This window comes from Gallinula chloropus (assembly GCF_964237585.1).
Source record: "Gallinula chloropus genome assembly, chromosome: 3".
Lineage (NCBI taxonomy): Eukaryota > Metazoa > Chordata > Aves > Gruiformes > Rallidae > Gallinula > Gallinula chloropus.
Window position 1 is genome coordinate 114,973,756 of NC_140087.1, and position 25,559 is coordinate 114,999,314.

Consider the following 25,559-nt stretch of genomic DNA (forward strand, 5'->3'; position numbering starts at 1 on the left):
TGCACACAGGGGCATAGTCAGAGAGTTTACAATGGCTCCTACCTTCTGGAGAGCAATGAGTAATTTAGACCACTTGTTATCCAGGGCTGCCAGGCTCCAGCTTCTGACAGAGCCGATGGAGAGATGTAGGCATGACACCTAAATTAGGTACCTGTACTGCATCATTTAACTGCTGCCCCTGGATCTTACCAAGTTAGTTATAATAACCCTGGTGATGTTGGTAGGTAAAAGCTCGGTGTTTAAAAATTCCCCCCGTGTTGTACACAGAGGCTTTGCTTATCTTCAAGACAGCCTTTTCCCTGCCCGCTTCTTTCTTCCTGAACTGATGCTTTTTTCTGTCACTTTGTGTCTCATCTTGTATTTTCTCCCCAGATTCCACTTACCTCCTTCCCCCTCCCTCTGACACATGCAAATGCTCCCAAATACATTTGTGCACTCATACTTTATTAGTTGCTCTCATATGCATACTTCTCTGGTTCAGGTTTTTTTTCACTGGTCTTGTTTTGTTTGGCATTCTTTTTACATTTTAATACAAAATATGCTCAACAGTGTCTATTTAAAATTGCAGTTGTTTAAATGCTCCCAAATGGTCCCTTTGGGAAGTGGGAGGAGTGCAGGGAATGTGGATGGGGGTGGTTGACGATGATTTGTATTTAGCACATCTTCCTTGGCCCACAAAACCATGTTTACAGGATTGTTTCGAACACTTTCTGGCTCAGAGCAGCTTCCAACAGTTGCGTAGTCTTTAAAACTAAAATAACTTTTAAAAATAATAATTAAAACCAACCAAACCCACATAACTTTCTTTCACTGTGTGCATCCAGAGATCTCTCCCAAAATAATGCGATCTGGGATTTCCGACGGGCAGAAGTTGGTCAGTTGAGCACTGCCAAGAGTTTTTTGAGAAGCAAGTTTGCAAACACTTACAGCTGGAAATTGGAGTTCCTCCCTATCGGGGAAACTTCTGTCTGCTGGATATAAGAAAGATTTGGGGAGATTTTTAAAGTGTTTAGTTGCACCATTCTTTCCCTCCGGTACTTGGGCTAATGCTATTAATGCCCCTGGGCTTACTGCTTGAGGTAAGATGCTGTGCTGGGCGTGTGACAGCTTTTCCAGACATGGAAATGTCACAGGTTTAAAACCTCCCATTTTATGCCTGGTACAGCTGTAAACAGGAGTTTTATTCCACTGAGAAAGGCAGATTTTTAGCTTGCCGGTGGAGTTAGCTCTCCCAGCTAGAACCAAAAGGGCTTGAACTCCCTCAAGCTGGGTGTTGAAAAGCTGGAGACAGTCACATATTATAGATATTTTACTTTTATTAGTGAAATAAAAAAAATACAAACTGAGACCTACCTAGCTCAACCTTTGGTAAGTAATTTAAACCTACAACTTTACTCATGAAAGAGAAGGAAATTAAAAGATGTCTCCAGATGACTAGTTCCAGAGGCAGACAGATATTTTTTTTAAATAACAGCAACAATGATATCTTACACTTTTCACCTCATTAAGAATCACCAAGCTGTTTAGGTAGTGTACAATATACTGTGTCCACTGCTAAATTGTGCCCACTGCTTTGGTGCTCAACATGGCCGTAATCATAAAATCATAGAATATTTTGGGTTACAAGGGACCTCAGAGATCATCTAGTTCCAACCCCCTACCATGGGCAGAGACACCCTCAGTAGACCAGGTTGTCCAAAGCCGCATCCAACCTGGTCTTGTACACTTCCAGGGATGGGGCTTCTACAACCTCTCTGGGCACCCTGTTCCTGTGCCTCATCACCCTCACAGTAAAGAATTTCTTCCTAACATCTAACCTAACCCTGCCCTCTTTCAGCTTGAAGCCATTGCCCCTTGTCCTGTCACTGCACTGAACAGTCCCTTTCCCACTTTACTTTAGGACCCCTTTAAGCATTGGTAGGCTGCAAGTAGGTCACTCCAGAGCCTTCTCTTCTCCAGGCTGAGCAAACACAACTCTCTCAGCCTGTCTTCACAGCAGAGGTACTCCAACCCCTTGATCATCTTTGTGATCTCCTCTGGACTCGCTCTAAAAACTCTATGTCTATCCTGTACTGGGGACCCCAGAGCTGGATGCAGCACTGCGGGTGGGGTCTCACAGGAGCAGAGTAGAGGGACAGAATCACTTCCCTTGACCTGCTGGCCACGCTGTTCTTGATCCAGGACACGGTTGGTCTCCTGAGCTGCTAGCACACATTGCAGGCTCACGTTGAGCTTGTCATCAATCAGCACCCCAAGTCCTTCTCCTCAGGCCTGCTCTCAATCCATTCTCCACTCAGCCTGTAGTTGTGCTTGAGATTGTGCCGATCCACACGCAGGACCTTGCACTTGGATGCCATGAAGCAACATGAGACTGGATGAGAGGGCTCCCGCATCTCCTCAAAGTGGCAGGGGAATATTAGACAGGCAGAAATGTAATTACTGGAGTTGAAATTGGGCCAAGACAATGGGACTGACAACACATTCTTGGAAAATGCACTCTTTGATCGTAAATATCCGTTAAGCAAGCTTGCCAACAGTATTGATTTTGGCAGTGGATTATCACTGACAGCCAGGATCTGCTGCCCTCCTACTTTAAGCAATGCCCTAATAGGTTTTTAGACAAACAACCAGGTTAGTACATTGAGAACAATGCTCCAGCATATGTTCATCACATCACAGTTTCCCAGTGTGTTGGATCGACCACATGGGAAACATGGTACAGGCAGCTAGATGCAGGGCAGCATATCCTACATGTTTGGTACATGGTGGACCTACACAGACCAGTTAGAGGCATGTCGTGGAATGTCCAACCTGCCAGCATCGGCAGCCCTGTGCAAGTTCCCATCCACATCCTGAGGCTGATGTTGCTCAGCCCCACTTCCATCATGAGCTTCTACCAAAATGAGTGAAGTCTGACATTCCTGATAGTTTTTTTTCTTTCAAACCCTACACCTGGGAGGCAGTCGCTGGCTTTAGCAAATTTCTGACCTGGGTTTCAATGGCAGGCACATTAAGTAACGATGCTTACAAGCTGACGGTACTTCTACTCTTAAATGCAGTAGAGTATACCTGTGAGGAGGGTGTTAGTTTGAAATAATGAGATAAAATTCTTGAGAAAGTGCAGTATAATGCCTGTACATCAGCCAAATGATCTTTGTCTTTGTGTGCAAAGTGCATTAAGATGGTGCCCCGATCCTCAACTGACAATTCTAAGTCCTACTGTAACACAAATAATAACCAGATATTTAGGACAGATTAGAATTTACTTTTGGATCCATTAGCATTTCTGTTAAATCTGACAAACGATTTAGAAAAATCTATATGAATACAAAGTGCCTGCTCATCATATTTTGTGACAGCTGGGTGAATACTTGACATCTTTGTGCTCTTAAAAGAACATATGCAAAGACTCAATTTAATTTGTAGGGTTGAGGGAATTTATTTGCCTAATTTTGAACCCACTAGCACATGATGGATTTGAAAGTTCAATTCTAACAGGAGTATAATTGGGTTCTCATTTCACTTAGGAGAGAGCATGATAGAAGGGGTGAGGAGAGAGATAGAGACACGGGGAAAATAAAGTAAGAAAATGAAACTGAGAATACTCATGAAAAAAAATTGCAATGAGATTGAATAAAAAAAAAGTAGCAAGGCAGAGCATGAGAAAACCTCTGCTGTCCTGGTTTCAGGTGGGATAGAGTTAATTTTCTTTCAAGTAACTGGTGTAGTGCTGGGTTTAGGAGTTAGGTTGAGGATGGTGTTGATAATATGGATGGGTTTAGTTTTTGCTGAACAGCACTTGCACTAAGTCAGAGACTCTGCAGCTTTTGCCCAGGGAGGGGGTTGAGTCACCATCCCTGGATGTGTTTTAAAGATCGGGAGATGAGGTACATAGAGATGTGGTGTAGCATAGGACAGGAACGGTTGGACTCAATGATCTGAAAGGTCTTTTCCAACCTTGTGATTCTGTGATTCTTAAACTACCCTGCCAGCACAGAGCCTGGAGATGCACAAGAATCTGGGAGGGGACAGAGCCTCAGCTGACCAAAGGGATATCCCATACTCTACAATGTCATGCTGAACCAAAACAAAACTGGGGGCAGTTGGACGGGAGGGCAGTGTTGGCTGCTCAGGAACTGGTGGGGAATCGGTCACTGGGTGGTGAGCAACTGTGTTGTACATCACTTGTTCTGTTGTTTTTTGTGGTGGTGATGGTGTTGTTTTCCCTTCCTTTTCTTTCCCATTAAACTGCCTCTATCTCAACCCTCAAGTTTTACCTTTTTTTTTTCCATGGTTCTCTCCCCCATCCCACTAGGGGAGTGAGCAAACAGCTGTGTGGTGTTAAGCCACAACATCCACATGGACACATAAGATACACATTAAGAGACAGGAGAGAAGAAATTAATGTATTCTTCATCATAGTGCCAAATTTCTTTTGGCTCAAAAGAGACAGTGCTTTAAAATACACTCACTGTGGCAGCTGAAAACAGAGATTATATATGAAGTCTCTTAAGTTGTGCGAAGGGAGGGAGGAATGCTTCTCTAAATACTCTCTCAAGCTCAGTAAGTAAAGCAGCTCATCATACGTTGGGTCGCACAAGGCTAGTCCTTCACTATTAGTGTCTGTGGCACAAACAGCAAGCTACAGGGCTAGGACCCGTGGCCATGGCCATACAAACCAGATCCTGTGGGTGAACCTCGTGCTTGCTGACCTTCAGAAGTCACTCTGATGTCTCTGGTGGTTTCATGTGAAACAAAGGCCAACCCCCAGCCCAGAGGTCAGAGAGCAAATGCCCGTAAACGTAGCTTGGTCGGTTCACAGTTTGCATGTCCTAAGGTGATGACAAGGGACTGAATCCTGTCAGGTGACAGGTACACATTTTGCAGGGTGGACAATGCAATGTTTGGTTGCAGTTCTGAGCAATGTATGCCTACAAGTTGAGTGACAGTGAAGAAATCTTCCCATATGACTCCTGAAGTGTGGGCGGGACAGCCGATTCGGATCTGACCTGTTTACATGTGCTTTGGCCTTCATTCAGATGACGGCCACACTCCTTTTTTTGGAAAGCTGGGAAAACCCCCTCAGCTTTAGTCCCTAAAGTACACAGGGTGATAGGTGGCTGTATAATTTCCTCTGGCCTGTGTCAGGACTGCTACTGTACGAGTGGCACATCCATAAGTCTAGTGTCCTTCCCATCCCGCTGCAGCATGCGGGGCCGGGGTGCACAAGCAGGACTGCGTGCCAGTGTCGTTGAGGCAGCTTTATTAGGGAATACCCCTCCACATCTCTCAAGTTCACCTTTTAGTCAGTTCTCTTCATGGAAAAACAGGGCAGGGGCTGAGTTTGGTTTCACTCTCTAACTCTCAGCATTAACGTTTATCTATTTACTTCCAAGTGAGCTGGCATCTGATGTCCCCAGCCTTTCTTTTGCCTTGCTGTGGACGCAAAGTCCCTTTGCAGCTGGTTACTAATGGGTCTGGCTGAACCAGCGTGAACTCAAGGCATTCGAAGGTATATCTCTGTTCAGTGCTGCAGGACCTTGTTGGCTGCTCAAGGTTTAGGTCATTACACAGCAAATGGAATTACTTTCCCTGTGATACTTGTATTTACTTTGATTTTTAGGTAAGAACTACATTTCCAGCTGTATCACGGGCAACTTCCATTAAGGCTTCATGTTGAACAGTAGCTTTTTCATCTTTGGGCTTTGCTAACGTTGTAGAATTAAATGGGGTTTTCTCTCTTTTTGATTGTGTCCTGATATCCTGTCACCTTTTGATCTCTGTGTTGCGAACATAGACTGTGAAGTCCTTCAGGTACAGACTGCTGGGGGGTGTCTGAAGGTCGATGGGTTTTTTAGACAGTGCCTGACATGGTAGAGCCCCAGATACTGTGGTACTGTGAAATAATAGCAATAATAATAGTTGTAGTAGTCATAGTAGTAGTTGTTATTGTTGCTGTTGTTGTTGTTATTATTTCAACATTACACTTAAGTAGGAAAAAGAATTTTGTTTCTTGGGAGCTGTAGGAAGAGCTGGAAATGGCAACCTACAGACACAGCAAATGGTCTGAAATACTGGTGCATTTCTGACTTTATACAGCAACTTCTCCTTAATCCGATCACTGGTTAATTTAATCCTGTTTCATTTGATTGGATCCCCTGGAACCAAATCATTTGTATTGTGCTTTAGTCTGGTATTTCTGATCATTGTCTTTGTTAATTTGATCAGGATTGATTGAACCAGTCATTGAAAATAAATCACATAATTAATCAAATGCAGCATTAGAAGAGCAGATCCTCAGTGAGTCTGTTAGCTTTTACCTCTTCTTTTTCTTCCTCAGTACGTGGAGTTTGGACTTTCCTTAGAAACATGCAGAGATGAACATTTTAGTAGCATCCGCATTGCAGTAGTAAAAGGAGAGAGATTTCTATATGTATATGTTTAATTGTTTATTTGGAATAGAACAGAATTAGTTCAGTTGTAAGGGACCTGCAGCAGTTATCTAGTCCAACTTTATATCTCCTTGCAAAGCATCATAATCACACAGATTCTGTGACCCTTTATGAGGCAGAGCTGTTGGGTAGGTGTTGGAGGGTCTTACTGAATGACTCAACTTTCTTAATGACCTAATGATTGCAAGGGAATCAGCATGTGATGTATGCCTGGATTTGGCACAGAATCATCAATAAATGAAAAAAAAACAAGATAAGGCTCCATGCTTTATTCTAAGATCTGGATAGTCTGGTGTGCAGTTCGTGCTTGTCTGAATCTAATGGTTACTCCAGACACCCTGCTATATGTGGGAAGGGAGATTTTGAATTTGCAGCAAAGATTATTTTGATGCCTACCTGCTGCATGGGAAATATCCCACTTATAATGTTTTTAATTTTTTAAAAGTAGGTGTTTGTTCCTTTTTTGACTCTTCTCTCACTCTGATCAATACTTGTGACCAAAGTTGGCCGTTTTGGTCTGCACTGTTAGATATTTATACATCTGTGTTCTAATTGAAGCTTCATTGCAGCAAACCAAAGGTGTGTTTGTCTTCTGGAGGCAATGATTGCACAAAGAACATCTAAAATTCCCTTTGCTTCTCCTTAAAGCCACAGCAAGTTCAGCTGGGGACACACTGCCTCTCAAGGGGTATTATCTGCAAAGACCCCAGGCTGTCTCCCTGTCAGTTCATCCTGGGGTGTTAAAAGGGCACCGTCTGCCCTGCACCCATCCTAGCAGAAATAGTAGCTTCTGATGGACCATGATCTGCAACCGCGGAGGTGGAGCATTAGGAAGATCAGATCATGACTTGCTGTTGTAGGTGTGGTATCCCTACCAAAGGTCATTTAATTTTAGCTTGTCCTTCCCTACATGGCTTATAGAACCAACCTGCGTTATTTAGGGCTCACAATAACCTCGCTCTCTCTCCTTGTCACCCTGAAGTTTCTTGAGTGGGAGATTATTTTTAGATGTGGTTTACTTTGTGTTATCTTCCTGGGAGCAGAGACAGTAGGAGGGTTTATGTTTTCGGTAGCATAAATTTTCTTTAAAACATACATTACAGGATTTTAAAAAGCACAAACTGAGTTTCCTCTTCTTAATGAGTCCAGCAACCCAAACTGGACCCATAGAAGAATAAAAAGGAATGTAAAGCAATTTTTTGTCAAAGGAAATGTAAGTAGAGCTTAATCTTAACAATACCCATGTATCCTTGGATGACAAAGGACTATTTAACATCACAAGTTGCCACAAAGAGTAATATTGAAGGATCATCTACTTCACACCCCAAAAATGAGAATGAGATGCCTGGAAAAAATGGGTGGCAATACAGCACAACTTTGGCAGGGCTACTAGTAACACGAGTCACCGCTACGCCATTATCTGTTTTACTTTAAATTGTGTGGCTGTGGACAGAAAGGTATGTCTGATGGCCATTTGCCAGATTTATACCTCGCTATGCAATGTGTTTGCCATAAATCTTTTAGAAGGATGATGGTTGAGGCAGCTGAAGGCTCATGTAGTCCCCGGTCAGTTCTGCCAAAGGAAAACAGGAGAAAGGGGCAGCTTCCTCCCGGCATCGCAGAGATACAGAAACAAAACGAGGAGGAATGCTTTGATGTAAAAGCTGTAGAGCAGAAAAACTGGAAAAAACAGTGACTGTGTTGCCAGAAGAACCCATATATTAGCGCTCTGTTGTAAATCAAATTAAATGACTGGCCAGGTGCGCCTGATCCTGCGCTGAAGTTCTTGTGTTATTAAAGCTATGAATCTGAATGGAAACGGGGTTGCATCTTGAGACCTCATTCCCAAAAAGGATCTGCCAGTCATGTCTGGGTGGAACAGCTTGGTGACTGTTTAGCTTCTTTTAAGAACCAACCAGGAGATTGATGGGTTCGAGCTGGTTTTGCGCAGACTTGTTTGAGACTTAAAATGCATTTTCATCTGTCTGCAGCAAAAAGAAAAAAAGATTAATAAAAACCATTGAGATACGTGATTCTGGATTAAAAGGGAATGCAGTATATTATTTTGATAGTTTTTACCGTGGGATATGTTCGTGTTTCTCCTGCACAACCCAAATTTTTAAAGACTCGATCAATTACAGGAATAGCCAGATTTGAGATGTTACATCTTGCGTGTAGGGAAAGGGATGGATTATTAAAGTGTATAGCCTCTCTGCAAGATGCAGCTCTCTAATCCTGTTTTTCACATCTTAATTTTAGTGACTGCATAACTTACCTCCGTAAGATGCTCTTAATGGAACATTTCAAGAGGACTTGAATACAGTCTAATATATGTGGCATTCCTCCTCGACTCCTTTAAAATATGATGTGAAATTTATTAGTCTTAATGTACATATCCCAGAGCTAATTGTTTTATCTTGTAAATCAGTTTCTCCTCATCTTTCATACAGCTTTTACTTTCAGATTTAAAGAATAAATAAATTCTTGATTGAAAAGTCTTTGTTGTTTTGCAGCAGAAAGAAGGGGGGGCAGCTTTATAAATGTAAAAGGATTTTTAGTTCTTTTTTAATTATTTACAAACGCCGAGTTAAAGGACAGTGGAGTTTAAATTATGCATTAAATTAGCATCTTACTGATGGAAGACTCTCAAAGAAAGTTGAATTTTCTAAATTGCTATGAGCCAAATTCAGCCACAGTTTAATAGCTCAATTGATGTTGATGAACTTAAGGCAATGATAAATCTGGACCTATAGGCTTATTTTTCTTTTAGCTGGGAAAGGTAAGCATGCTGTTTCTACAGTACCGACTGGCCTTTTGTTTGAGAGTTGACCGAGTATACTTTGATCCTTTTTTTAGAAAAAAGAATTCTCTGTTCTCCCTTAAAGAAAGCTTCCCGAGACCTGGATCAGATTATGGAAACTAAAGTGAGCACACAGAAGTGCTTGTTAGAAAGTGAAATTTATGTGCAAACTAAATGTGCCCTTGATGATAGCCTTATTGATCAAGCCGAGTTAATAAATCAGTAATATCATGCAGCACTGTTCAACACTCCCAGGCTTATCTTGGTCTCTTTTTTTTCTTTTTTCTTTTTTCTTTTTCTTTTTTTTTTTTTTTTTATTTAATGTGCCTGCTATGTAGGCAGAGAACATGCACTTTCCTGCCACGGAGTGTGTACTACAAATGAAACACAGAATTCAGAGGGCTTGAATATAAAATGTCGGCATCCAGTACTACAAAGGGGGACTTTTATACAAGTAATTTAATACCAGGATCGGAGCCTAAAGTGACACAGCTTTCACTTTATAAGTATTCCTCTCTTTATTTCTAATGCTTTAGGCCCTGATCCAGAATGAAATTCTGGATCCTGTTTGGATATAAAAAAGAAATGCCCAGGAAATTTGGGACAAAAAAGTGCCATACGTAGTGCCTTCTGAATCTTATCAATGGCCAGCATATGCATTCAAGATAAATGTTTAGTTTTCAGGCTCTCTGCTCTTAGGTCATTCTTGAGTAGCTTTGCCAGTACACAAGGGTTACATCCTTTGTACACCCTTGGGATTCTGGTCTGACAAGCACTTACTCCATTATTGCCCATATTTCCTTCTGCCCTCTGACAAAAAGCACTTATGACGAACTGGATTTATCTGCCTCTACCATGGGATGCCTGCAGGATCTCTGAGAGCCCTCTTGTGTTGCGTAGTGCATGTTCTCTGTGGTATGTGCTGCCGCGGTGTTCCTGATGTTGCGCGTTTTCCTCCGTTGTGAGATGGTTTTGCATTCGTAGCTTTGCTCTGATTTGGGGTTGATCTGCATGCCGACTGTGTTAGCGGAGGAGGTTCTGCTCAGGCTAAAGTGGGGCTTCTGTGCTCGAACCCAGTGTCGTGCGCTGATGTCCCTGGTGTCCTGGAGCAGCAAGTGTCGCAGCCGGGACCTTGGTTCGATACCTCAGCTCCGTTCCCTGATGTTCTCGCTGAGAAACGAAGGCAGCTGGGTGAGTACCTGAGCCTCTGCTAGAGCAAGAATACAAAGTGCCATTTATGAAGCGCTCTTCTCATTCCATGGTCCCGCATTCATTCCCACCTAATGCTGAGCACCTAACTGGAGCACTGGTGTGAGAGTGGTGGCTGTCCTGGGCAGTTCTGCCAGCAGAAATAGATATCACCTATGGTCAATTCACAACCTTCTTCTATCCCATCCTTCTCCCCCCTTTCCCATAACTTCATTCCTCCTCTTGTCTCCCCAGACCTGCAGCAGATGTGGATAGGGAGCCTTGGAAAGGGTTAATGAAATGGTAGCAGTTGACCCATTCCCAGTATGGAGTTACCTTCCATTGAATTGTCAGAGCTTGGGAATTTGGCTCACTGCCTTTTTCGGGAGGGTAACCGAGGCACAAATGCAAATGAGGTGGGCTAAGAGGCTCAGTCCAGCAAAGATGGGGTTGATGTTGGTGGAGGGAAGGAGCGGGACATTCTGTACATCTGCCACCTCAGCAGCTTGCGGGTAGGGTAGGAAAAAGCTCCGTATGCAGGGAGCCGGGATCAGGGCTGGGTAATGGCCATTGTGCTGCTCGTTTCTGGAATGTGGGCCCCACTGCACCCATGGGTTTCCCCATGCCCATGTCATTAATCTCAAGGTAGGGGGTGTCTTTAAATCCTCTGAAAATCATGAATGGATGCAGACTGTACCCCACTGCTAAGCCATGTATCTTGTCTGTAGGCTATACCTCACTGCTCCACAGCTCATACTGGCTGGTGGCTCATCGCTGGGTGGTGTTTAAGATGCCAGTATTGAATTATTCTCTCCACTCGAGAGGGAACTAAGACTTCTTTTGTCTTTTATGCAGGGTAGCAACATTTTTCCTCTGAGTTAACTGTATTATTCTCTTTCTCACTGCTCTCACATTAGCTTTGGAAAGAGAAAAACAACGTTGTGTCATTGCAGAATTGCCTGGTGATGGGAACTGTAAGGTAGATGAGTTCTTCTCTCCACCCATGAGCAAGTTCTTGAATGAGGTTTTACTGCAGGACAGTTTTTTCTGTTCCTCTTGCATGCTGGCCTGTCCATATCTCTTAGGTTTTTAATACATTACAGTACATCCCTCTCAAAACAATGGTTTCACATCTGTAGCCCAGCCCAACGGCTGGTGTTAAGGAGATACTGCTGTCATCGTTGCATCTTTAAAAGCTCTGCATCCATCCTTAAGAGCTACTTTGGCCACAGACTAGACTCAGAAACACACTTGGGATCCTGTCCAACGCTACAGGAATTAACCCCAGATGAAGATCTATCCCTGTATGGTTCAGGTTTTACATGCATGCCACATGCACACAAATAATACCTGTTTCATGTAATATTTAGCAGTGTGAACTACAAATTAAGCCATAAAACCCTTTGGTTCAGAGGCCACTGAGCTTTTTAGAGCACCAGACACGTTCAGGCTTAAAACCTAGCCAAGGCCACCAGTCATTACTTGTTAGAGCAAGGCATGGATAACAGCTTTAAAAGGAATTCCCTCATTAAATTGAAGTTGCTTTTACCCATGACAGGCCATAAAACCTGAATCCGTGGGAGGGAATGTTTGCCTCTATGCATGCGTGTGTCTTAGCCTTTTTTATTTTCAATGGGGAGAGAAAATAGAGTGGGTTGCATATTGGATACATTATCTTAGTATTAAGCTGCCATTCCCAATCTCTTTTGGATAATTGGAACAGAGAATCGCTACTTCTCATCCATCACTTTAAATGAAGGCCACGGTAAAATAATTTTGGTCGCTGGGAACCACAAATAGGATCCCTCTATCCAGATTAGTTCTTTTTTGCTCATGAAACTGTTTGAATAGGTCTTAGCACCGTGAGCCGTAGCAGGATGTATGTCAGCAGTTTTACAAGCCTTTGGGGAAATGGCTCAAATGTGTTTATAAGGACCTCCCAGGAAGTGTTTGGTGGTGTTGAGCCTGGGGAAAAATGTATTGGAATTTTTCTTGTTGGATTTCGGTGGTCGTTGCGTTGGGGGTTGTTTTTAATTCCACTAACATACTCTGTAATGCTGGTAGCAGTGCCGCAGGTTTCCAGGGATGTAAAAAAGTCATAATAAAAGTTTAGGTCTTATTTCATCAAGGATTTGTAAAGCTTTGGTTTTAAAAGTCAGACTTAGTTGCAGCTGTGCCCTCGTGATAGTAACCATGTAAACTGGTACAGTACAGACCAAATCACTAATTCCCCATCTTTAGCACCAGCTGATTGCTGTGAACTCATGAACTTTCTTGTGGATATTCTGCAAAGCCCCATGAATCCGAAGGTTTTTAATGTTTTAATTTAATAAGGTTCAGTGGACCAGCTGTACACCAATTACTGTTGCCTATGGGCCATGGTTTATGACTGTTGGAGCTACAAAAAAAATCGACAACCTGGCAACTTGTCTGTGTTAGTCTCATGTAATTCTGAAATTGTTCCATCTTGCTCCGTTCTGCCTGTACGTCTGTATTGCAGTTAATTTCCTTAAAAGTGGGAGATTGCTCACTGCTGGAGTTGAGAGTGGCAGGCGTGAGGTAAAATGCAAGGTTCAGGTGAGAATTTTGTTTGTTCTTAATGGTTATTTCAAACAGTAGAGAGGGAAAAAAAAATCCTCCGGTTTGGATTTGGGGTGCTCTGTATATGACAAAGAGCGCAGATTGAGCGTTTTGGGGGTACTAAAAAGATGCTGATGATCGCTTTGGTAATCTTTGTAGTCTGACAGGAATTTCAGGCAATTAAATAGCCAGTGCTGCTGTTGACTAGCCAGGTTTCAACAGACCTTTTAGAACCCTTCTTGTCTTTTCATGTAAATAGACATTTGGCAGTATTTTAAAATGTATACCCAGTAGATTTTATAATGCATTTCCTTTTTTCGTGTGTTTCGTGTTTAATTCAAACAAGCATCTGACATGAAAGCTAAAGATAAAAGTGTAACATAGTACAATTAGTTCCTGTGAAGTCTGTGGATCACTAATGGAACACATCTCTTCCCCCAGCACAACCAGCATAATACAGGCCATTTTTTTTTTGGCCATTTGTGTTGTACATTAAAAGCATCAAATAGAGTGCTGTCGTGTGCCCGAGCGCATGGACGGGGAGTTCCTCTGATACTGCTGGAAATCATTTTCCTTCCCAGATACGCAAATCAGTAATTGCTGCAATCGGATCAGAGACGTGGAGCATTTGTAATGTAACCCTTCACGAATTCAGTGAAATAATACACAAATTAGATCAGGGACCAGAACGGTGTATATGTGTGTGTGTCTGTATATATCTATATATATGCATATCAGGAGTTTTGTAAGCTGTTTTTCCTGTTTCCACCACCCTTACTGTCTAACCTGTATTGTGTGTTGTGATTTCGTACCAAATAATCTCTAGGTCTTTCTGATCAAATAAATATAAGGTCGGAATACAGTTGGAAATCTGGACTCGTGCATTGGGATCCACTGAGCCTCTGTGAAGCAGGGCTTGGGAACATATTTAGTGGGGAAAAAACTGTCAGGGGACAAGATCGTATTGACAGCAAACCTGAAAACCTCCTTCCTCTTCATCACTGCTCGAAGTATGGAGTTTAGATCTGGATTTGGGTGCGGACTCCAGCAGTTTCATATGCGTCTGCCCTGGTGCTCCAGTGTTTTGGAAAGCAAGCTTTCAGTTGCAAGTTGGGAAAAGGGATTTTTGTAGGATTTAGGAGAGCTGTGTCACATGCTCCCATCCTTACCCATACTGTGCAGAACATATGGGTTCTTGTAAAATTATAGCATGTGTGTGTTTCTATATTATTTAAGGTACAGGAATATTTTATTTTCTTATTTTAGACCGACGCTGGTTTAAAGCAGCTTGGGGATGTAACAAAGTTACACAAGATGCTGCGTATCTTGACAATGCCACACAATAATGAGAAGTATGTATTTCAAACCCACTTTCTAAGACCCAGTTCATACAACAAAGAAATTCAACACACAGGTGCCACAAGCTGAACGTGCGGGGTTCATGATTTGAGTCTTGAATCTTCCCGACCTTCTTTGATGATACATAAAAACGCCCAGATCTCTAGATTGCATTTACTGGTTTTTAAGGCTTTGCTTTTGGATAAATAATGGTGTTTCTGGGGGAAGTATCTTAGATGATTTACAGACAGGGAATGCTTGTGGTGGGTTTTTTTTTCGTCTTTCTTTTTCTACTGCAGAGTGCTTTGGCCACTGTTGAACAGTTTAGCTAGATCCAAGGGGATACTGCTAACACGAAGTGGTAAACCACCAGCAGCGTTGCAGCCTCCTGTGTCAAAAACCTTGTACAATGTAAAAGCTGAAGGTGTTCAGATTAAGCCTTTTCTCAGGACAATTTATAAATAGAAAGCATTTCAAAACTGAGATTTAATTCTTCCCCTCCTGCCCTTTCTTTGCCATGAATACAACAGAATGACTCTTAAAGCTCTTGCTGGTCTGCATGTCCCCTCTTTTTGCCTTTCCTAAGTCTCATTTTTTTATTCCGATTACAAATGCTGTAGAAGGAGTTGAAATGGTGGAGGCAGGCAGAAATGTGATTCTGCAACCTGGGTATCATTGTCCTTGGTGCCAGTCAAATAGGAAAAAATCTGGAGCAGTTAAATTACCAAAAAAAAATCCAAAACAAAACAACAAACCCCCCCCACCACCACCAAAAAAAATGGAAAAGAATTGATGAATTTGGGGGGGGAGGAATAATAAAAATTTGGACACAAGCTGGAAGTTCTTGCGGCAAGATTCTATATAGAGAAGACATTAAGAATCACATTTCCCTGTGAACATCTGCATTTAACAAAGTATAGCAGTTCTAGTGGGGAAAATATTCCCTTTGTGGCTGCTGGGAGCAAAGAGAGCAGCACAGCATAACCCCCATCCTCCATCAAGGTCTGCACCCAGGACTCTTGACTCACAGAGCCCAAGGAGGATAAAGCTCAGGTGGAACATGGAGTGGGTGAAAGGAGATGATGGAGGCACTTGGATAATGCAGGGAGTGTTGGAGCAGGGGAGAAGGGAGGGTGGGAGGAAGCAGACACCTCCGATGGATTTAAAGACACGAAGAATGACTGATGGGCTTGGGAAAGGTGTGCACGTATTTGCAGAGGGCATAAATGGGTCTGCTAATGACTTCTTTTGATGGAGTGGTTGAGATACTGGTGATGGGGAAAAAAAGCTGCTGGTGTTGACAGAGCTTTCATTGGTACTGCATGACCCAGGGCATTTATGGAGCCACTGTACCTCTGTCTCCGAGCTAAATTACTTCCCAGATGTAAGGCAAACAAGCAATCGCTCAGACTGGTCTCCTGTTCTTTATGGCTTCAGTCCTCAGTACTCATTCAGCGTTAGGCAGCTGGTTCCGTTTTATTGGTTTAGAGGTGCTGACACCAGTAAAAACAAAACAAACCAAAAAACTTTTAATCTTCCAGCAATTAAATACACTGCAGAATTAAATAAATGAGACCTGTTGAGGCACCCTTGTTTTCTACAGGCCTTTGCTCAGCAAAAGGCATGGTTGTTTGGGAAGATCCCCTAAACGGGAAGGGGGGGGGGTCAGCTTAGCATTTAAATCCATGTGATAGTTTCTTTATCAAGAAATCTCTTTCAGCTCATATCCCCTTTGATGATTATTCAGCCCAATCCTTCCCCTACTTTACAGTTATTTTAACATCTCTGAAGAACTGCCAACATACCCACTTTAGCGGCCAATGACTGTTATGATGCTTTTTTTTATTGGCATTCAATTTTAAGGCTTGACAGACAGTAAATACTAAGACTTCTCTTTACTGTTCTACAGTAATTTGTCCTAGGGTTGTAAATAAGTCTCTCTTGTTCTGCCTTCTGCTAAACAAAACTCACTATTTTTGGAAGAGATTGAGCAAACAGAAGATTGTCCCATTTTACTTAAGCTGTGACTGAATGGATATTGCCATACATGGGTTGTTTTTTTTCTTATTTTCAAGCCAAAAGAAGCACGTTATTTCTGAAAATGCTAGTTTGTTGCGGATTCATTTTTTATTTATTTTCTTTAAAGGTGGATCTTTTAGTTTTCCAGAAGTATTTTTTTCAAATGTGTTGTATTTTCCACATGGACATGTCAAGCAAGCCTGGAGGAGAATGATATTTAAAGATTTTTAGGATATTCTCTTGGACTGTAACGAACAAACAAACGAAACAAGCAAGCTACAAGCTATGAGGAACAGTAATTATTCCCAATAGTCTAAACATTTTCATTCTGTATTTGTCTCTCTCTCTCTGGTAGACTCCTTGCATTTCCAAGACTGAAAATCAGCCTCAAGGACTTGCAACAAGCGTCAGGTGGGGACAGACACCCATCAATCAGTCCACTCCCTGGGACACTGATGAGCCTCCATCTAAACAGATGAGGGAGAATGAAAACCCAGGTATGTTTCTAATCTTATTTGTAATTCTACAAGGGAAAATCGTTCAAAGCAAATTCAATGCACTATCTCCATTTACCTCCGTAAATTAGACTTCATTGTGCGCCCTTTCTTTATTCTTTAGCAGGGTTTTTCTCTCATTTGTAAAGACCCTCAAGTTTCTTCTGTGCTGGGGCTAATATAAATGTATTAAGATGCCTGCAAGTTCATTAGAGTGGGTTGGTTCTTTTTTTTCCCTCCTTCTCTGCCTTCACTAGAGGAAAAGGCACTCTCTAATACTTTAAGACCTCTTTTATGTCCACAACTACCTAAAATGATTTCCAGCTTCCAGACATATATCATACATTGTGCTACTATGCCAGACGCCTAATTACAATCTCTTTGTAGTGGCTGGAGCACCATTATTATACACACAGAGTGTTTGTCAGGGAGCCATGAAAGCACGGTGGGGAAAGAGGTTAATTTTCTTGGAAGCGTGCGCTTAAGCTGCATAAAGCGCAAAATACATAAAACCACAAACATGCAGCGTGTCACCTGACAAGTATTTTAACAATTGCACTCACATCGCCGTAGCAATTTAATGCACTTACAGTCGGGAACGGTTCTACACCCTGAACCACTGCAGATCCCGTGAAGGAGAAGGGTGCGTCGGTGCAATTCGGTATAGAGGACACGGGTGCATGAGGGGAAGGCTGGGGGTGTTTGTTTTTGTTCCGGTCTCCCCCGTGCCGAGCCCGCCGCCATTGCTGGCCTTCCTTCGTGCCGCAGGTGCAGCGCCCTGGGTCACCACGGTGGCAGCAGGCAGCCAGCCCGCCCTGATCACGCACTCCTATGGGATGACGCAGCCACCCACCTTCAGTCCGGCCGCCAACGTCCAGGCCCCTGTCATCGGTGTCACGCCTTCCCTTCCTCCACACGTCACCCCCCAGCTCCCGCTGATGCCAGCCCACTACCAGCTCCAGCCACAGCCCTCCCAGCCCCTCAGCAACATGGTGGTCAACCTCCAGAGCCAGCCCTTGTACACCAACAGCCAGCCCCTCAGCATGTCCTCCATGAGCGGCGTGGGCCCGGTGGCCCACCCGGGCCCCGGACCGGTAGGCAATGGCCACCTGGCCTGCCCCATGCTGCCGCCTCCACCGCCGGCCCTGCCCTCAGCCGCCCTGCCCAGCAGCGCACCCACCACCAATGGGCAGGCAGCAGCCCCACTGCCCCCCAACGCCGCGGGGGGCCCGGACAACACCAACGGGGTGCAGATGCTGCGGACAATCGGCGTGGGGAAGTACGAGTTCACGGACCCTTGGCACCCCAAAGGTAAGGCGTGCCGGCTCGGCCCCGTGGGGCACACGGGCAGGGGCAGGCAGCGGGGCCGAGGATGGCAGCAGACGCCTGGGCTTCCATGCCAGTCTCCTCAGGCCCGCTGGCCCAGCTCTGGCATCCGTCTCCGTGCTTTCCTTTAATGCATAGCTTTCATGAGTTGATGACAACGAAAAGCAGTGCATCAGAGAGAGGGAGGACAAGCTGTGGATGTGTTTTGTAGTGAAAAACAGCTTTAGGACCCGTCAGATAAGCTGGTGCTTCTGATGGTAAAGCAGCCATCATCCCGTGCCTCTCCTTTTGAAACACACACCCATGTTTCCATCCAGCCACTTTTCTTCCGGCTTCAGTTGTGCATCAGTCACAACACTAACCTTCTTCTCCGACAGTTGTCTTCTTCCCACCTCTAGTAGGAGCCCAAGCCAAATGCAACTAACCCCGCTGACTGAAGCTGAACAACCCAAAACATTCAGAGCGTTAAGGCGAAAACTCTTCATTACCAGCTTCATTGGGCTCAAATGCTGCAAAACACCCTGAATAGTCATGAGCGCTCCTGAGAGGTTGACCTTTTCTGATAAGTAGTTTCTAAATGAGCTTCACCATTGGGTCACGCTGGAGTGTTATTTCTGAGTGTCTTACCCTAGACACTTCAAAAATACCTACACTCCATGTACTTAGTTTCTGATTTCATTTGCAGAGTTTTCCCTGCCTCCTTTAAAAATCACGACCATGCCACATGCACAGGTAAAGCAAAATGTAGCTTACAAAAATATAAATGCAGACCTATCAGCAAAATCAATTAAATTGATTTAAAAAAACCCACCCCAAAGGCTTCATTAAGTCAGTGATATTTTATGTATACATTTGTATTCAGACACAATCCATGTGTAAATTATTTACTTGCCACAAGCTATTAAGTTCTATTGTGTAGCTCTGTATTAAAGACAAGGAATCTCTATTAAAAATGATTAGTCCAATAACTCTTCCTGCTCATTACATAAAATGTACTTTGGTATGTGCAAATCCTTACCAAATGTCTCTTGAAAAGGATTTCAGGCACAAGCTCAGCCCTGCTTTTCCAAGGCTAAAAGTTTGGACCAATTTAAATTTTCAACTCCAAGCCCCAGGTTTGATGGGAAAGCTTGCTGGATGGTGAGCTTCTGATTTTTTTCTTTTAAATCTAGTTGGACATTAGGTGATACAGGCCCAGTCAGGTTACCAAAAATTGACCAGCAACTGATCTATAAGAGTTTTTTTAATTCTTTCCCCTTAAAAAATAAAGAAGAAAATAAAAATCCACAAAAACAATTTGTCCAACCAGGTTTATAAGTTGCAAACCTTTGATTTTGTAGAAGGAGGAAGGGGAGAGCTTTATACTCTAATCCTGGTAGACTGAGCTGTAGTGGTTCTGCTGGATGTCTGTCTTCTCCAGGGAAGCTATTTGTCTTCTAAAAGGCATCGTCTCCACTTTTCATAGCCACCTATCCCAATTTACTGCACTGGATACTCGGATACATGATCAAATTAACACAATTTAAAGGATTACTTGGTGTCATTGGAGACATGTGCAAATATACAATACAAGGAAAAACACATAAGCTTAAACCACTTTCACGGCGGTAATTTGATCACATATCTGAGGCGTAGTGACACTAACCTAGTGAGACAAATGAGCACGTCAGTGACTGCACACTTGAGGTTAGGAATACTCTTAAATGCCTTGCATACTTAGGGCCAGCAGCATCAGCTGTTATTTACTCTTCTTCCATCAATTATCCTTCAGCGTATCTCTGGCTAGCAGATGAAGTAAACTTCAAATCAGAGCCTAAGTAAAACGATCGTAAAATATTTAATCAGTCTTTTAATATTTGATTTGCAAGGTCTTGATCAGCATTCTTTCTTAAACTGCTGTAAACCTTGGTCCAGTCCAATGGTCCAAGCACTGCTGAGTCAGCCAATGAGATCTTCATTAAGGTGAGGAGGAGAGTTGCTCCCTAGACTGTGCCAGGCATGTCAGACCTACCTCTGGTCTGGTATTTGGAAACTATTCTTAGGAGAGGCTCATAAGGAGAATATTAAAACAGACGGTATTTCTAAACCATGACAACTCCTGACACGCTAGCCATGCTGCAAGCTAGGCAACTGTTTTGAGGGATTTACCTAGACTCTCTGTGTATGATCATCAGGTACTGAGTTATTCCTGTTCTTGAAGTTGTTAAAACCAAACAAACATAAGACAACAGAGCATACATATACAAATATCTGGTAAGCGGGACCTATTTTATGGAGAAAAAGTCATCTCTTTCTCTATTTCCAGTCTTAAAACCCCTTACTTCTAAAGCTGTAATTCATCTTGTCAAACCTAAATTCAGAGAAGATACATGTTTGGTCTGGTTGTTTTGAATGAGAGAGAGAATTGGGAAAGAGAAAAAGCTGCATACCTAATCACAGCTCAAAGCCTCTCTAGGATAAGATTCTTAATATAAACTGTAAGGGTTTCAATGTGGCTCGATTTTCAAATTATTTTTTGTTTTAATTTCTGCCCTCGGGGATTTCAGTCTCTAAAACCTGACTGATTTCACAGTCTTACATGATAGGCACCTTTCTCTCCAGGAAGGAATGGAAACTGTGAGACAGTACTAAGCTGTTCAAATATACGAGTTCAAACTAGTTCTCTGTGAGTTTCATTTAAATATTCTCTCTCTTTCTTGGAGAATCTTGGCCAGTATTATAATAAGAACCACTGCTAATGGCCTTAAGATCTATCTCATTATCCTGAGATACTCTGTATTATTATTTCACTTGACAATCCAGTCTTGTACAGGTTTGAATAATTACCCAACTATCCCTTAAGTGAAAGAGCAGTTCTTGCTGGTTAATATGATAGGGTTTCTTATATTTTTAGATTTTATTAGGGAGCTTATTTGAAACATCATGTTTTATTTCCCATAATTTTCTTTCATTTGGCTGTGTACATGTTGGGGCCACATTATATGTACTGTGTTCATGCAGAAGTAGGTTTTTTGGCTGACTCCAAACAAAAATTAAAAAATTAAGTTGCCAAAAGTTAAAGGCACTGCTAAGATCTGGTGTCATTTGCAGTAGGTCAAGAGATCTCACTTAAATGATTGAAAGACTTGAGTCATTTCGGTGGCTCTGCAAAAAAATACATTTTGATAACAAGAATCATCATATAAACCAGATGTGTAGTTCTCTTTACAGTGTGACAGCAAATTCCCACCGAATTCCATTGAAATTCCTTGTAAGAAAGTAATTTTCGTGTGGATTAGAGAATCTTCCTGGTCTGGATGGGTTATATTCTGTGAAGGGGTTTTTTAGCTCCTGTAATATGTTAAATATGAACATTCAGTTTAGCTACACGATCCATCAACTTAGTGAATTTATAAAGCAGTCACATTATGAGAGATATAAATAATGTTTCAAAGTAATTATTGCTTTTAGCAATGTGTGAAGAACTACAGAGCTGAGTTATGAAATGCATGGGATCTTTCACCACACACAGTCAGCAGTAGTTTTGGGAGGTGTCTGGTTTAGTCTGTAATTGCCCTTTGGATAGGTTTTATGCCAACTACTCCTAGCTGACCTCAAAAGCCATGTCACCTGACAACAGTCATGTAACCTAGTATTTTAGAACAGAATCGACCCTTGTTTCATATCCCTGTCCTAAGTCTTGCTCTGTAATCTGAAGATGAAGTGCCAGGGGAATTAATAAAGCAGTCTATTCACAAACACCAAGCTGTTCATTGGGAACACACTCTGTGAAGGTCCACTGAAGTTTGCATAGACAATTTTTTACGTGGCTTCTTAGAAAACACAGAGTTGCAAATAATATTCAAACATAGTTTGAGTATCTTCAGGCTGCACGATGTGGCAGTACAAGTTGTCGCTTGCGCAACATGCCTGCGGAGAAGAGGAAGGGATGGAAATCGTCCCTTTAGTTTCTGACACTAGGTGCCAGTATGCCATGCCATGGCACAGTGACAGAGACCGATGTCTGTGTGCCTGCCAATCCAGTTGAGTCCAAATGAAGAGAAATTAATCAGTGTGATGAAGGACTAGAAGAGATTAGTTTCCTTGCAGAAATAACTAGGTAACTGAGATTTAGTCCTTGACTTTTTCATAGGGCGGTATGCTTCTTTATATCCAAGACTTGTACTAAATCCAACATCCCTTGGTGGATGGCCCTGCCATATGTAGGATGTAGACATTCCAGCTTGGACTCTGAGATCTGTTATACATTTGAAAAGACGCTTTCTTTATAAACTCAATATACTTTGATTCATAGGTGCTAACATAAAAGAAAAATGAAGAAAATACACTTCTTTATTGCAGTACTTTCTCCTGCAGTATAAAATTAGCCATGGACATCATGGGGTTTAGTTTGTGGATGTTCATGGATAATGTTGATGTTGCTAGTATTTTTGTTCTATAATTCTTTGGTTTGCAGTCTTTAACTAGTGGGAAAAGAAATCAGATGCTAATTAGTGTTCAGACTCTAATGGCTGTAGAAACATAACAATATGAGAAATAAAATCTGAATGTTAATCCTTGTAACACTAATTTCTTAACACTTAATTTTCAAGCATCACCAAATAGCACGAACTAAACAATAACAAAACTACAAGCGAATACTGTTGCATCATCACTTATTGATTGCACCTTTCACACTTGACTTTATTGCATTGGAATTCTCATTAGACCTCAGACAATATTTACTTTCCTTAATCATGAATAGTAACAAGGCAGACTACAACATTTTGTCAATAACCATCAACTTTTTCTCCACAAAAGGCTGAATTTTCAAAGGGATTTCAGCTTGACCTGCAACTCTGTGAGTGTACCTGGTTCTTGACATGAATGTTGAGGGGTGGGCGGGTGTTTAAATTCAAAGTGCAAGCCAGCATTTGAAATTCTAGTAACGTTAATTAAAGGCTGTTGTGTGATGAGGACTCTAGGAAGCCTACTTTCAGTTCTCTGCCTTGCACCAGAATATATGGTCTGTGTAACCTTAGGAAAAATTCCTTTATTTTTGTGTCCACAGATATAGTTGGGTAGATACACAAATAGATTATACAAATTATAGATATAAAATCATAGAATATTAGGTAATTTGCTATGTGAATCATAGAATGGTCTGGGTTGGAAGGGACCCCAGAGATCACAGAGTTCCAACCCCCCTGCTGTGGCAGGGACACCAACCTCCCAGGCATGATGTAGACAAGGTTGCCCAGGGCCCCATCCATCCTGGCCTTGAACACCTCCAGGAATGGGGCATCCACCACCTCTCTGGGCAGCAAAAATGATATATACAAAATCTTAGGATATGTGTGTGTACATGTATGTATATATATATATATATATATGAATATACATGGATATAATTGTGGGGAAGGAAGTCTGTGGTAGAAATTAGTGCATTTTATCTCCCATTTCTCATTGGAGAGCTAGGTTTGCGTGGATAGAACTGTACATGCTTCTTACTGTGTTTTCCTTAAGATAGTCTTGATTTTCTGAGGCAGCCTAAATGGTACCAAGATGCTGATGACTTGTGATCATTTGTAAGCTCAACTTGATAATGACACATAAGAGTTCCCAGAAGCACAGGCTAATGAGGTTGGAAGAGACCAAAGGAGGTTGTCTGATCCAGACCACCTGCTCAAGCAGTGTCACGTAGAGCTGTTTGCCCAGGACCATGCCCACACAGCTTCTGAATATCTCCAAGGTTGAATACCTCATCTCTGGGCAAGTGCTCACTCACCTTTGCAGTAAGAACATGATTCTGGATGTCCAGAGGGAACCCCTGTGTTTCAGTTTGTGTTCATTGTCTCTGGTCCTGTCACTGCCAAAAAGAGTCTTGCTCTCTCCTCCTTGCACTCTCCCTTCAGATATTTCTATACAATGATAAGATACCTCTGAGCCTTCTCTTCTCTGAGCTGAACAGTCCCAGCTCCTTCAGCCTTTCCTCATAGGAGGGATGCTCTAGTCCCTTCATCATTTTCATGGTCTTTTGCTGGACTCTCCAATATGTCCACGTCTTGTGTTGTGTAGCCCAGAACCAGACACAGCACTCCAAATGTATCTTCACCAGTGCAGAGGGCAAGGACCCCCTCCCTTGACCTGCTGATAATACTTTACCTACTGCAGCCCAGGATACCATCAGCCTTCTTTGCTGCAAGGGAACACTGCTGCCTCATGTTTTCACATGTTCATGCACAGTAATGAACTTAAAGCAAGCTGCTTGAACAGGTTCTCTAAAATCAAATCTTTTTCAGGATTAATTACAGTCTTCTGTCATTAGAACAATCTTAGCAGGATTGCAAAGTTTATGAGGGTATCTGAGCTATTTCTTGAGAGACTGAAATATGCTTTACCTTTTTTCTGTTCCAGGTGGAGTATTTTCAGTAATTCCTGTCCTGTCTTTTAATGCCACTATTGGTCAGGTCACGACAGACAGTGAGTTAGTGCACTGAAGAGTCAAAGAGGAATTGTAATAGTCCTAGAACATTGCCTTGCTAAACGTACAGCAGAAAGAAGGTCATTGAATTCTCTTTGATTGACAGCTCTCAGTATGTGAATGACTTGAGATTTCCAAGTTTCAGCTGCAGCAGGAGCCTCTCACCACTGCCAATATTTTATGAGGGTTATTGTAAGAAAAAAAAAATGGGGTTCCTAAAGTGTATAAAAACTCCCTGCTCTTAAAAGTCATCTGCTCCATGCTGCTTTTTTTATACCTGTTTTTTTTTTAATAAGCAAATAAGCACCAGATTCGCAACCATGGTTCATCTGTTCTTGAAAGTACCAAGCTTTGATTTTACTCTGTTATGTGATACTATGTCATCGCTTGCAGATCCACTTAGGTAATTAGACAGTGATACATTCCAAGACATCTTGAGTTTCTTCCCACCCTGAAGTGTGTAAGACGTGGTTTCTTAACAAATACAGTTTTGTCCATGTCAGTGGCAACTAAATGTATTCAAAATAAGCCTGAGAGGCCACTGAGTTCTGTTGAATTACTGTTCTCTCTCCCATACACACAACGTTATACTCACAAAGTAGAAAATTTCTCAGGGACTGGATGATATCCAAAATCCAGGCTTCCTTTTGGCACAGAATATGTAAATGGCAACTCCTTATAAATACAGCCCAAATTTCCAGGCAGGCTACCTATCCATCCATGCAGGTGCTGTTCCAAAAATCCCTTGCAGAGAGCTGGAACTGCATTTCCATGTTCTGAAGGTTGTTAATTGTCCAAAACACTTGCAGTCTCTGTTCTCCTTTCAGAACTTCTTTTGTTTAATTTCTAATTTCTCTTCCCTTGGTGCCCTGTCTTGTTTAACTCCTGAAATACATCTG

The 25,559-nt window shown here is 42.3% G+C and overlaps 1 protein-coding gene across 1 annotated transcript in view; it reads left to right on the plus strand.

Annotated features, from left to right (window-relative positions):
* The window catches only part of KLHL29 (kelch like family member 29), a gene marked incomplete at its 5' end in the record, with an annotated part of 253,744 nt that overhangs the window by 94,381 nt on the left and 133,804 nt on the right, over positions 1–25,559 (plus strand). Inside the window, 2 exons of the mRNA XM_084261767.1 lie at positions 16,733–16,874; positions 17,640–18,182. Of these exons, the coding sequence (XP_084117893.1) occupies positions 16,733–16,874; positions 17,640–18,182 (685 nt within the window). The remainder of the gene's footprint in view (positions 1–16,732; positions 16,875–17,639; positions 18,183–25,559) is intronic.